This window comes from Hyperolius riggenbachi, chromosome 3 (assembly GCF_040937935.1).
Source record: "Hyperolius riggenbachi isolate aHypRig1 chromosome 3, aHypRig1.pri, whole genome shotgun sequence".
NCBI classification, from domain to species: domain Eukaryota; kingdom Metazoa; phylum Chordata; class Amphibia; order Anura; family Hyperoliidae; genus Hyperolius; species Hyperolius riggenbachi.
In genome coordinates this window covers 140,608,426-140,622,879 of record NC_090648.1, presented here as the reverse complement: position 1 = coordinate 140,622,879, position 14,454 = coordinate 140,608,426, and the positions used below count along the sequence as shown (strand labels likewise).

At 45.8% G+C, this 14,454-nt stretch overlaps 1 protein-coding gene across 1 annotated transcript in view; it reads left to right on the top strand.

Annotated features, from left to right (window-relative positions):
* IGDCC3 (immunoglobulin superfamily DCC subclass member 3) overlaps positions 1 to 14,454 on the top strand; it is a 194,830-nt gene that overhangs the window by 161,856 nt on the left and 18,520 nt on the right. The window contains exons 8-9 of the mRNA XM_068272436.1: positions 1,439 to 1,686; positions 13,732 to 13,896. Of these exons, the coding sequence (XP_068128537.1) occupies positions 1,439 to 1,686; positions 13,732 to 13,896 (413 nt within the window). The remainder of the gene's footprint in view (positions 1 to 1,438; positions 1,687 to 13,731; positions 13,897 to 14,454) is intronic.

Below are 14,454 nucleotides of genomic sequence, written 5' to 3'. Positions count from 1 at the left end.
AATCATTACCCAATACATAGGATAAAACAAGGCAGATGATTGTAATTCCGATACAAAGGCGTGAAAGGCAGATGCTGTGTCTGGACGGACAAAGGGAAGTTACTTTAATGTTCTGTATAAAAATGCTTTCTGAGCTGATAATATGATCTCTGGCTGTCATCCGTACTCACTGTAAAATCATGTTCGGCTTGGCGATTTGTGAATACTTACCACTATCTATGCTGAGACATCGTGTCTTGCAATCATCTGGGACTTTATCATCAGGGTCACAGGAAAAGGACTTTTATTTCTGATAGGATTGTGGCAGGGGCATTGCTAGGACCCCTTGGCACCCCTGGGCAATTTCTCTGATGGACTTGAAAGGCAAACCAAAGGAGCCAACACATACTATTGCTTCGATAGCTGTTTGGAAATATTTTTATACAACACCAACATCTTCCATGGTATTGTATAAATAAATTTATTACAGCAGGAAAAGTACTACTAGTAAGAGCAGGAGGTATTTAAAAGAACTTAACTTTAATATGCAAAGTGTTGCATGCGCCTAAACCAGGCACACATCGCGAACCACGGCTGTACAGTGGGCCTATAGTGTATACATTTTACTGAGGCACATCAGTCTAACATGCATACAGCTGTTTCAGACTGTTGGTCCTCACCAGTGCATGGCATGGATGGATATGGCTCAATGGGATAGTTCTTGGACTAGTACTATGGAATCTGCAGATAGCTAATGGTGACCCGGGAGCATGATGAGGAGATGTGTGGCCGGCCAGCTTAGTTGGGGTCGCCACTGCTGGCTGGGGGGACTTGGACTGGTGTCGTGAGCACAGGAGGACTCGAAGGGGCTGCAAGAAGCCCCAGGTAAGTTCAACTCAATTTTTAAATTAGACTTTAGATTTCCTTTACGAATATTTACCGTAGGTATCTACAAAATGTGTTTTTAGCGTTGCGGTGCTATGGGATCATCCAATCGCACCGTAATCTTAATGCTGGTTGCTGGTTTCCTTAAGGTGGCCACTAATGGTATAATTGATCATTTATGAATGATTTTTTGTATGAATCATTGGAAATGATCGTTTGGGAGCACTAATGGACAAAAATCACCTAACCAATCCGATCAGATTGATGGGAGTGATCTGAACATCTGATCAATTCAATTAATCTGATTGGATTGGTTAGGATATAGTTTTCCATTGGTGGTCACAAACGATAATTCTTATTACAAATAAATGTTCTTAAACGATCGTTCAGCAAGTTGTATCGTTAGTGGCCACCTTCACAGTGAGAAAAAAAGAAACACAGGCTAGTTATGTATACAGTAGGATGGAGTCGGTTCATACACATGTCTATCTCAGGGTCCCTTTGAAGTAGACTTTGTGTACGGATATTCTGGTTTTCCGAGCCTTCAATCATTCTTTCGCTCTCTTCCTCCCAGTACTCTCACCATTTCTGGGATCAGCCAGGAGGATGAAGCTATTTACCAGTGTATAGCTCAAAACAGTGCTGGGTCCAGCCAGGCCAGCGCTCGACTTTCCGTCATCTGGGCAGAAGGATTGCCGGGGGCACCTCAAGACATTACCGCCACCACTGTGTCATCCACTGCCATCCAAGTGTCCTGGACTGAGCCACTGGAGAACACGCGGGAAATTATTGGATATGTAGTGCACATCCGCAAGGCTGAAGGTACATATCGCTGTATTAGAAAAATAATATAAAAATGCCTGTTTTTTAGTAGTAGTCACAATTTAGCTATGGAGGGAAAAATTGACTGAGGTCAACATTGCATTTGTTTCTTCTAATAATAAAGATTTTGGTGTACATTGGAAATGTGTTTAATGGTGGCCATACTAGAAATGATCTAATTGAATGATTGATTTGGACAATTTTTTTGAAAGAATATAGAATACCCTGAGCAGATGCCGTGGGCAGAGCCGGATTAAGGCTAAATGGGGCCGTAAGCAAAGTAACTGATTTGGGCCCCCCCCCATCATGTCGTAATAGAATCAGAAGATGCAGCTGCACAGAAACATGCCGCACACACCGGGGCAGTCGAGCTACTGGTTGCTATGGGCACAAGCACGCTTTCCTCTGTGGGTGCACAATGCAGGGAATAGCAGCGGCAAAATGCAGAGTGAGAGATGAATGGCTGGGACATTTGCACTCAGGGGCTGGGGCACCCCTGTGAAGAGGGCGCCAGATATCACAGCAGCAGCACTTTCCCTCTGCATCTCCAGCCTGGCAATAGCAGAAAGCTCTGGACACCGCCAAACCGGAAGCCGTTCCCCAGACAGAATTACATAACCACCCCCACCACCGAACAACCGATTTCCTCCCAAACTAGACAGCCACCATGCAGCCTCCATTCCAGTGAATACGATAGTCCAGCAGAGAAGGCAGCTGCAGCGGAGGAGAATGACAGCACCAGATGACTCACATTCACCTATTGCGATCCAAGCAATAGAGGTCCCGTCATCCGGAGCCCATCTGTCTCCTCTAGAGTGCTGTCGCTCTGTTACTACTACTATTACTACTTCCTGTCTGATCTGAGAATCAGGAAGTTCAGAGCGAGCGGCTGCACTGTAGAAGAGACAGATGGGTTTCAGATGACGGGATCTCTAGCGCTTGGATCATGGATAGGTGAGTGAGCGTTTGCCATCTGCTGCTATCATTCTTGCTTCAGCTGTGGTTCTCTCAGTTGCCTGGCAGCCCTGCTGATCCTCTGCCTCTAATACTATTAGCCATAGCCCCTAAACAAGCAGATCAGGTGTTTCAGTGGCTCAGACTTTAAAGTCAGATCTGACAAGACTAGCTCCATGCTTGTTTCTGGTTTTATTCAGATACTACTGCAGAGAAATAGACCAGCAGGGCTGCCAGGCAACTGGTATTGCTTAAAAGGAAATAAACATGACAGCCTCCATATACCTCTCTCTTCAGTTCCCCTTTAAAGGGACTCCGAGCAGTGCCTGTGGGTATGCCTTTAAGCATACCCACAACTAATTAATTACATCCTCACACCTACCAGCATGATGTTTGTAATTATATCCCCCCGGGTTCCTTATATTTCTTTGCATTGTGCTGAATCGAGCTGCCGACTTTGGAGAAAAGTCGTCCTGTGTAATACAATGTAACTATGGAAAGATGCATATCATTTTGAAGCTATCTTTCTCCTCTTTCCAATGATAGATAAACTGTCACCCTACGCCTTTTAGTTTTCACTATTTTCGTGATTGAAATTGCAGTGGCTGCGATTTCGATCGCGAAAATAGCGAAAACTAAAGAAGAGGTCATGTCCAAGGAAGGGATGGGAAGGGATGGGAAGTGACTGGGGTGTACCAATGAATGCAAGTAAGATTAGTGGGAGAAATTAGTGAAGGTGTAAAGAAAAGAAATAAAAAGAAGTGTAAATGGTACACTAATTGGCTAGACACACATTTAGTTCCGCTGCCGTTCCGGACACTTTTTGCACACCTCAGATGAAGCTTGGCGTTTGCCCTGCGAAACGGTCGTAAGGCCGTGCACCGATTGGCGCCCGCACCTGCAGCCTCCCTTACACCCAGGTACAGCAATGAACATTTTTGTGATGACACATTTCTGATGCTTTGTCAGTCTTTATCTGCACATCACGTTGTTTCAACTGCATCATGCTACACGATGTTCCTTTTTTGCTACAAATAAACTATAGTGCCAGACACTGTATGCTTCCTGGGTGTTTTGTAACTGGCTTTCTGCTGGTCTGTCTTAAATATTTTAAATATCCCTGATTTTACAGATCTTTTGTTGCTTCTACAGCTCCCCCGGAGCCCTTGGAACTCTTCCCCACCTCCGGTGCCCCAGGAGGAGGTGGGGGCAAAGACGCCCTGGCGGGAGGGGGTTTATGGTGGCATTTGTGGACCCATTTCCAGAAAGAGTTAAATGAAATAAAAACACAGGGTCCTGCCCTCCCCCAAGGAGAATGAGTCATTTATTAATTTGAATGAATCAGAAATACTTACCTGTACCTTTAAAAAAAAGTTCCCACGCCAATGTCCTTGTAAAAGTCTCATGCCAATATCCTCTATCTTGCGACCTTGATTGAAGATCTCCGCCTCTCCGTGCACCCACTACCACACACCACCACACTGCTCTAGCTATATTAACCTCTTGAGGACCATGGTGTTAAATCCCCCCTAGTGGCCAGGCCATTTTTTTTTAAATAGGCCACTGCAGGTTTAAGGCTAAGCTGCAGGGCCACACAACACAGCACACAAGTGATTCCCCCCCCCCCCTTTTCTCTCTGTTGGTGGGGTCTGATCGCTCCCCCTGTGTTTATGTTTATTTTGTAAATATTTTTCTTCTTTCTTTTTTAATAAATGTAGTCTTTTTTAACTATTTCTTTTCCCTCCCTCCCCGCAGCCGGCCAATCATGGCGATCGGCTGTCATAGGCTCCTGCCTGTGAGAGCCGATCACTCTCTAGTGACCCAGGGGGACAGCCGTGTCACAAAGCTGTCCCCAGGACAGCACTGCTGCAGATCTCAGTGCTGTACACCCTAATTAGACAGCGGTTTCGCCGTCTAACAGTCTCCCGAGTGGCGATCGCCGCTCAGAGACTGAAGGCGGAGCTCCGTTCCGCCCACCAACAGGAGATGCGCACGCAGCCTGGTATAAGCCACTGATTGAGATGAAGTTAAATCCTTGATTACGGTTTCTCTTTAAGTTAGGCAAAGAAATTAGAACAAAGTACTGATAATTAGAGATGTCGGCGAACTGTTTCCGAACCGTTCGCCGGCGAACCCCTCACCCTGTACAACTTCCGGGTCGCTATGACCCATAGTAGTATGGCTGCGCTGGGCCGGAGGTGCGTGTCCTTGATCGCGCGTCTGTTGCCGGGCACTTTCTGCGCATGTGCGTGACGTCATGAGTGATGTCACGCTCATGCACAGAGAGTGCCCGGCAACAGGCGCACGATCAAAGACGCGGACCGCCGGCCCAGCGCAGCTGTACTACTATGGGTCATAGCGACCCAGAAGTAGTCTGGCCACATAGAGATTCGCGGGCGAACTGTTTCACTTACATCTCTACTGATCATGGCACTAAACTTTGCAAAAAAAATAGTTTTCATCCTGAGTATATCAATTACAGCCAATTTCACTTTTAAAATAGAAATGGGATACTTGACTTTATGCTTCATCATTGTGTGCAGGGTACACACAGATTCTACAGTTTAGAGTTCTTCATCAACACTGTTCCTATGCTAATGAAAAGCTGAGGTCAAAATCAATTTCATCTCAAAGCGTCTCTTAAGCAGGGGACAGAAATCTAATGCAATAGTCAATCAGCAATTAATGTGTATGCAGTGTAATTGAACAGTGTCAAGGGTGTAATAACAGACCCTGAGTGCGTGTTAAGTCCAAAATTAGTATTTATGTCACACAAAATAAACACATGTATTCATTAATAAATTACACAATATCTGATGATGTGTCGTAACTGCTTCTGTATACCAATAAACAGCCGTGACCTCTACACCTGTTATTCAGCCAAGAAACTGGTACCTCAGTCACCTGATTCAGCTATTTTGGACACGTTAGAAAGCCAGCCCCAATTCCTGCAGATGCCAGCATGAACATCGAAAAAGCTGCTAGTAAATTACTGATATTCTACTATTGGGCTCTAGCTAATTTCAACAATAAAATATAGGTAATTTTCAGGTATCGGTTGAAAAGGGCGCCTGAGCTGCCTGTATGAAAAGGGCGCCGCCATAGACATCAATGTTATTTCTGGAAATATGGGCTACAAGGTGTAGAAAAGGGCGCCCGAGTTTTAATATAGGCTACAAGCGGGCTCCCCTTTGTAGCCCATATTTTTTCGGCTACAAGGTTTTCGGCTACAGTAGGGTGCACCTTTGTAGCCCATATTATTGCCTTTTTTTGTAGCCGAAGGTTTTATATGGGCTACACCAGGCGCCTTTTTTTTGTAGCCGAAGCTTTTATATGGGCTACAAGCGCTGGAAGCCGAATTATTTCATTCCCCCACTATCCATGGCGCCCTGGAGGGGGAATAGTAATGAACACATCCCGGAGTTTTTCTTCTAGCCGAAGTTTTTATATGGGCTACAAGCACTGGCGTAACAATAGGGGATGCGACCCCTGCCGTTGCGGGAGGGCCCGGGGCCCCCCTAGGACCCGCTCAGGGACTTTTTGGGGGCAGGAGGGGTCACAGCATAAGAGGAGAGCGTGGCCGCAGATCGGTGGGGAGGGGGGAAATTCTCCCCCCTCCCTCACCTCGGGCACTCCTCTTAGCGCTCCCCCTCCTGCAAGCAATCATTGGTGGTGCTCTTGGCAGCCGCGGCGGCAGGCAAGCTGAGCACATACCTCCTTCTGGCTGGAGGTCTCCGATCACTAAGTGCTTTATGGAACTTCCTATGTAAACAGGATTTTTTTTTTGCAGGGGGGCCCGGGGCTTTCTAGGTACGCCCCTGGCTACAAGTGCTGGAAGCCGAATTATTTCATTCCTCCACTATCCATGGCGGCCTGGAGGGGGAATAGTAATTAACACATCCCGGAGTTTTTTTGTAGCCAAAGTTTTTATATGGGCTTTTTATATGGGCTACATCAGGCGCCTTTTTTTGTAGCCGAAGTTTTTATATGGGCTACACCAGGTGCCTTTTTTGTAGCCGAAGTTGGTATATGGGCTACACCAGGAGCCTTTTTTGTAGCCGAAGTTGGTATATGGGCTACACCAGGAGCCTTTTTTTGTAGCCGAAGTTTTTATATGGGCTAAACCAGGCGCCTTTTTTGTAGCCGAAGTTGGTATATATGGGCTCCACCAGGCGCCCTTTTTTACAGGCGCTCTTTTCATATAAACCCAATTTTCAGCAATATTTGACTATAGCCTAACCTGACTCTATTCTTACTCATATATAGGCTTGGTTCACATATAAATCTGTACATTTCCAGTCCGGTCCAGTCCTGTCAGTATTGCATCTGTTTTCTATCAGTTTTACCTGACTGGACTGGGAATGTACACCTTTTATGAACACAGCCATAGAAACACATACAAAACTGATTAAAAACTGACAGGACTGGACTGGACTGGGCTGGCGATGTACACCTTTTACAGCCATGGATACACATACAAAACTGATACAAAACTGACAGAATTGGACCAGACCGTAAATGTACAAATTGATGGGTGAACACACCCGTAGAAACACATGCAAAACTGATGCTACTTTCGACAACTGACAGGACAGAACTGGACACCTTTTTATGTGTGACCCTACTGATATAAGCACCGCCTTCGCCGGTAAATTAGCCATCTGCCGATACCCACGCTACCTAATTACAATACGGTAATTATTGGGCCCAAATTAACTACTTTGTGTGCAAGCAGCAACTGGTCTTCCTATAGGTTTATAAAGTGCTCTGCAAATATTTTAGCCTGCAAGTGGCATGAATAGAACTGCATATTTAAACATCTCCTAAAGTCAATGGCTGACTTAGGCAGGTTTTCTTTATTTCATAAACAAGAAACCAAGAGAGAAGTGCTCCAATGTGTGAAAAACTGATTAACTACTTTTCCTCAACAAACTTCACTTAGCACATCCCAGAACCTGTGGTGCTCATCAACAGTGAGGAAACAAGTCCAGGAAAAAAAATTCTACAAATAATAGAGATGTAGTAACACCTGCAACCTTTCTCCTGATATAAATCTTTAGATCTCTTAGCTTCCCCAGCGATTGTGCTAGTTACAATAAAAGAAGCCAGGAACCCACAATTTAGAGTGCAGTCCAGTCCAGCATGGTGAGAGTCAAACACCGCTACCAGTTTCAGGATTCTGCCCCTTCCTCAGGATGTTAGACTTTAATCAAGCATCTGGACACAGCTGTCTCTCCTTCTCCATCACTGGTGGTGGGTCTTCCAGACTTGTTGCAGCATTGCCGCTGAAGCATTTGTCTGGTCCTGATACAGACTGAATGCAGGTTTCCACTGGATATAGAAGGTTTGTATTTGTTAATTCCTGATTGGATCCTTAAAGGGGTGGAACCAGGTACACACACATATTGTTTGGGGGTTTGTGTTCTCTTTTAGCAAGGTTTTGTAAGGCATTGTGAGAGTGCATGCATGTGTATGTGTGTTTGTAGGCATAGGTGGGTGGGTCTGTTTGGAACTGGCTTGGTATTAATATGACATAAGGGTGGCAGCACCTTGTCAAAGTCTGAGGTCTATTCTAAGATGATGAGGTGTGAGGCAAAATTTCTTTGGTATGTTGCACCATATGTTGCTGAGCTTAGATTTAATTTAAAAAAGTGGCATTTTCTTTATGTTAGTAACTATTTTTGAGGCCAATTGTTAATACCCTGATTTTGTATATGCTGCCAACCTCCCCTTTCAGTGACCTGCTATATTTGACCATTTCTATGCCACCCAGAGAGCATCCTTGTATACAAGACCTTACACAAAGGCGTATTTGGTCTTCCTGAATTTGGCATCTGTGGCTCACAATTGTGGCATTCCATTCTGCATTACTGACTCTGTGTTATTTCCCCTAGCAGCCTGTTCTGTCCAACTCACAATGAGAAATACAGAGTCACAGATAAGTGCCACAGCATGGAGATGGTGATGGATGAACTCAGGCCTCTGGTCATTAACCAATGTATGCATGGACAGCCTCTGCTGCCGTGCAGCCTGCGGTGACCTTGCAAACTGCTGTAAACCTAACATAGTTTCAGCAGAGTTATGCCTGGCACTAAAAAGGAGCCTATTGTGGAGATTTACTTCCTAGTTATTGTATGTAGATAGGTATTCTTGCTTTAATAACAAAGGTCAAATGGAACCTGGGCAGCATGTCGGCTTAGTGAATAGCACTTTTAGCTAACACTGAATGGGTTCCAGGTTCAAATCTTGAAACTGCAGGCAAATTGTGTGTTCTCTGCATGTTTGCGTGGGCTTCCTCCAAGCACCCTGGTTTCCTACCAAATCCCCAAAACAAACTTTTAAGTCAGCTGGTCACCCCTATCTTTCCCCAAAATGGCCTTTGGTTATGATATACTGTAGACACTAGACTATGACTGTGGTAGGGATTAGATTGTGAGCTCCTCTGAGGGACAGTTAGTGACATGACTTTGTACTCTGAAAAGCACAGAGCAAGATGTCAGAGCTATATAAATATATGCTAAAGATAGCTGCACTAAAGCTAAGGAAAGTGTTAGGCTTCTTTTCACGCAGGAGGCTGAAGGTGGTGAATTCACTGCATGTCCATAGTCTAGCTCAATTAAGCCCACACTTAGATGCAGCATGATGTGTTGCTTCTGCATGTGAAGCTCTGGCATTTGTGGGGTTACAGATGCTGCCACACAGCTGCAGCCAGAAGGCGTTTGGTGGCCTGCAGATGGGAGGCTGAACTGCCCAACAAGCGCAACATCCAGCCTCCTGTGTGAAAGAGACCTTAAAAATGCATGAAATTTTACCTAAGGGCCCTTTTACACTTAATGCGTTTTAATGTGTTGCGTTGCGTTTTTTTCCATAGCAGTGTATCATGAAAAACTTCAGTTTCTCAACATATGGTGTGAAAGAGGCCACAGGGAAACACTGGGCTGCACATCAGTTGTCCTTTCAGTTACAACTGACAGGAACTGATATAGTGTAAAAGGATCCCTAACCTCCTTGCCGGTTCAATTCCTCCGGCAAGGAGGCAGCGCAGGAGGTTTTTTTTTTTTTTAAATCATGTAGCGAGCCTAGGGCTCGCTACATGATAGCCGCTGAGCGGCGGCATCCCCCCACCCACTCCGATCGCCTTCGGCGATCAGAGTAAGCAGGAAATCCCGTTCAGAACGGGATTTCCTGCAGGGCTTCCCCGGTCGCCATGGCGACCGGGCGGGATGACGTCACCGACGTCATGGACGTCATAGGGAATCCCAATCCGCCCCTCAACGCTGCCTGGCACTGATTGGCCAGGCAGCGCAGGGGTCTGGGGTGGGGGGGTGCGACTCGGCGCGGCGGATTGCTGCGGATCGGCGGCGATCGGAAGTTACAAGCAGCTAGCAAAGTGCTAGCTGCTTGTAACAAAAAAAAATTATGCAAATCGGCCCAGCGGGGCCTGAGAAATCCTCCTGCGCAGGTTACCCCGAACTGAGTTCGGGATAACCGGCAAGGAGGTTAAAGGATACCCGAGGTGACATGTGACATAATGAGGTAGACATGTGTATGTACAGTGCCTAACACACAAATAACAACGCTATGTTCCTTTTTTTCTTTCTCTACCTGAAAGAGTTAAACATCAGGTATGTAAGTGGCTGATTCAGTCCTGACTCAGACAGGAACTGACTACAGTGTGACCCTCACTGATAAGAAATTACAACCATAAAACACTTTCCTGGCAGAAAATGGCTTCTGAGAGCAAAAAAAAAAGATAAAAAGGGCGATTGTTCATAGATTTTAGCTCTGGCATACTTTAATCAATGTGTCATTGGGCAAAAACAATAAAACAGTAAAAACTTAAAAAGTAAATTTAAATATAAAATAAAACTGTGGAACATTTTAAAAAGTCATTTTTAGGAGAAGGAAGATAGATACAATTGTTTATTTTTCTTAGGTTATTTTTGCCTCGGGTGTCCTTTAAGGTGGCCACACACCATAAAATTAAAAATTCCAATTTTTCACCAATTCGATAATTTCGATCAGTTGTCCCGAAAATCGAGAGCATTTCTTTGTTTTCGATCAATAAATCTGATTGAATTTCCAGTTTTTTTCTATTTTTGGAGATTGGGTATGTTGGAAATTTCATACCAACTTTATCAAGAATTGTATGGTGTGTGATGGATTGTCAATTACTTGATGTACAGTTCCAATAAATTTTTTATGATTTGTTACAATCAGTCAGAAAAACTGATTGCTATTCTTGAATTAAACAGATATTTAAAAAATTGTATGGTGTGTGGCCACCTTAACTCTCAATTTCTTGCAACCTTATTTTTGTTCCCTGGTCCCCTGTAGAGTTTTCTGCAGCATTGTGACTCACCTGTTCCAGCCGAGTGCTCAGTCCTCCATCCATGCACTCCCATGTTCAACCTGGCAGGGCACATAATAACATGCCACCGGCCAGGTCATTGAGAAAAGCTGCACCTGCCAGGAGGAATCTCTTCTCGGTGCACAGAGTCTAGCTACACTACCCCCTATAAAAAGGGGTGGGCCTGGTACTGGAGAGAGTTGGAGTTGTCGCTGAGTTTCCTGTGTGGCTTGCTGTATTTCCTGCAGTTAAATGGAATACATGTCTTGAGCAGAAAAAAACTGCAAGTTGTTCAAAGACTGCAAGATGACGCCGGCATGTTCTAGAATAGTGCTCCTCAAACTAAGGCCCGTGGGCCGAATGCGGCCCACTGAAGCTTTTTCATTGGCCCCCAAACACCAAATGTATAACTTATAGATGTGGCCGAGTGCACCTTTAAATATTGGTGGCCCACAATAGAATAGCAGTGCTGGCACCCCCCATCCACATACTGTAGAAGCCAGCGAGCAATAATTCGCTGGCTTCCAATCAGGTTCATCAGGTGACACTGCTGCCTCCAACTGAACGGCAGATTGTCACCTGAGTATGCTGTCTGGTGCACAAAGACGTTCTTCGGGCGCCGCATGACTGAATGCTGCTGCTGGGAGTTCTCCTCCGGGCAAGTTTGGGGGGGGGGGGGGGGAATCAATACGTAGATTCAATGTAATGTTTTTCAACATCATTTTATGTATACTCTGGCCCCCCGGCAGTCTGAAGTATGTTGACCTCGGCCCTTGACCGAAAAAGTTTAGGGACCCCTGTTCTAGAAGGTGTTGGATCTAGCCCTCTGGCAAATCTTGTACAACCACTATGGCCTTGATTCACTAACCGGCGCTAAGCCAGTTAGTAAGCCTTAATACCTAGTGGGCACAAACCACGGAGTTAGGTGGTTTGCGCCCACACATCGCGCACAGCAGCGTGCACCGCCGGTAATAGTGCGTGGTGCGAAAATAATGTTGCACCCGTTGCCCTGTAAACATTGCACCCGGTTCGCTGAAAACCAGGCATCGGGTGCCCCCGAAGCGGCGCAATGATGTGCCACTTCGGGGGCACCCGATGCGCCGTTTTCAGCGCACCTGGTGCAACGTTCACAGGGAAGCGGCACACCGCTGTGTACGCTGCTGTGCGGAATGTAGCTTTGCGGCTGTTAGTGTGCGCAAAGCTACTTTTGGGGCACTAAGTGGCTTTTCACTGCGGCGCTAACACTTAGCGCCGGGTAGTGAATCAAGCCCTATAGGTGGATGAGTACTGGGTACTGAAATGAAAATCGTGTTGTGAATGTATCTTTGTTACCATATTTTTCGGAATATAAGATGCTCCTAGATATTGCACCTAGGTTTAGAGGGCAAAAATCAGGGGGGGGGGGGAAATAAATATATATAAACACTAAACCTGGTGCGCCCATGATCTAGGAGCATCTTGTACATGTTCTCCCCATTGTCCTCCTATGTTCACTATGTGTATTCTCCTGTCTTCCTGTGTTTGTCCATGTGTCCCCTCCTGCCCCCCTGTGCGGTCCTCCTGACCCCATGTGTCCCCTCCTGTCCTGTGTGTGTGTCCTCCAGTCTCCCTGTGTGGTCCTCCAGTCTCCCTGGGTGGCCCGCTGTGTGGTCCTCCAGTCCCCCTGTGTCCACTCCTGTCCTACTGTTTGTGTGTCTGTGTCCCCTCCTGCCCCTCCCCCACGTGTGTGTGTCTGTGTCCCCTTCAGCCCATCTGTGTGGTTTTCCAGTCCCTGTGTCCCCTCCTGTGTGTGTCTGTGTCTCCTCCTGCTACCCTGTGTGTGTATCCATGTCCCCTTCAGCCCCCCATGTGGTCCTCCAGTCCCCTGTCCCTTTCTGTCCTCCTCTCTGTGTGCCCTCCAGCCCCCTCCCGTTTGACTCCAGCGCTGGGTGGTCCTCTCTGCCTCCAGCATGTCAGCGCTACACCTGTAAAAGAATAGTTAGCGGGCAGAGTGGCTCACCTTCCTCCAGTGGCGGAGATCTGCAGAAATCTCGTGTACCGCACTTCTTCCCCAAGTGACGGCTCCTGTTAATGACTCATCGGATCCTGTTAATGAGTCAACAGGAGCCGTCACTAGGGGAAGTCACGCGGTACACGGGATGTCTGCAGATCCCCGCCGCTGGTGTGAGGTGAGCCTCTCTGCCCATTAACTATTCTTTTTACAGGTGTAGCACTGACATGCTGGAGGCGGAGAGGATCACCCAGCGCTGGAATCAAACGGGAGGTGAGTCACTCGGCAGTTATTGTTACTGGGGAGCGGAGACATACGGGGATCTGGCGGACCACACAGCGGGACAAGGCAGGGAGTCCCCGACGTGGTTGAGGGTCGGCGGATCGCATCGGCGTTTTAAAGTTGGAGACCCCCTGTCTTTTGGAATATAAGAAGCAGGGACTTTTTCTCCCCATCTTTTGGGGAGAAAGAGTGCGTCTTATATTCCGAAAATACGGTACTTTGTAATTAGTAGCAAAGAAATACATTTTTGCACCATGCCCTTTAACTAATTTATGTTTTTTTACACAGATTTTTTTTTAATCATTTTTTTGTTCATAGGTGAAATCTGGCTTTACATATGACACATAGAAATACTATGAACATTAACATGGAGCAAAATGTGTGCCCTGTTTGGATGAATTATTGCAGATTATATAATTAAACTATTCAAAATTGTTTCAAAAATAATTCCATTTATTGTATATTCCAGATCCTGTTCAAATGGAATACCAAGAGGCTGTGAGCAAAGATACATTTCAGCAAACAGTAACAGACCTGGAGCCTTCAACCACCTACAACTTTTACATTAAGGCGTATACCTCCCGAGGTGCCAGCAAAGCATCCGCCACTGTTGTGCAGAGGACCCTGGGAGAAGGTATGTATAACAAATGAAATGATGATAGCCAAATTGGACTTCTAATAAACTGGCTAAAACAATACTTGGATTTAAGCACAGGGGAGTAGCAATAGGGGTTGCAGAGGTTGCGACCGCATCAGGGCCCTTGGGCCAGAGGGGCCCCGAACGGCCCTCCCTCAGCTACAATGCTTGGGGGGCCCTTTGTAAAACTTGCATCGGGCCCACACCTCCTTAGCTACGCCTCTGTTTAAGCAATAAGGTGAGATTCGACCTACTACACACCTTTAAACAAAAATACATTAATAAAATAATGGCAACTAAATATTTAACCATATAAAATCTACCGTAAATATAACAGTATGTTTATTTGTAATTAACAATAACATTAAAATTGGCTCCAACTAGAACCTAAAGTAGCAAAGTCACAATGCACATAGTATGCAAGCAAAAATGAGTCTTGCAATGATTTCTAAGCTGATTAAAATAGTGCAACTTATTGCAAAAAGCAAAAAGTAATGCAGTTTAAAAAGAGTGGTATGAGATAACCAACAAACTCAAACTAATGATATACTCTGG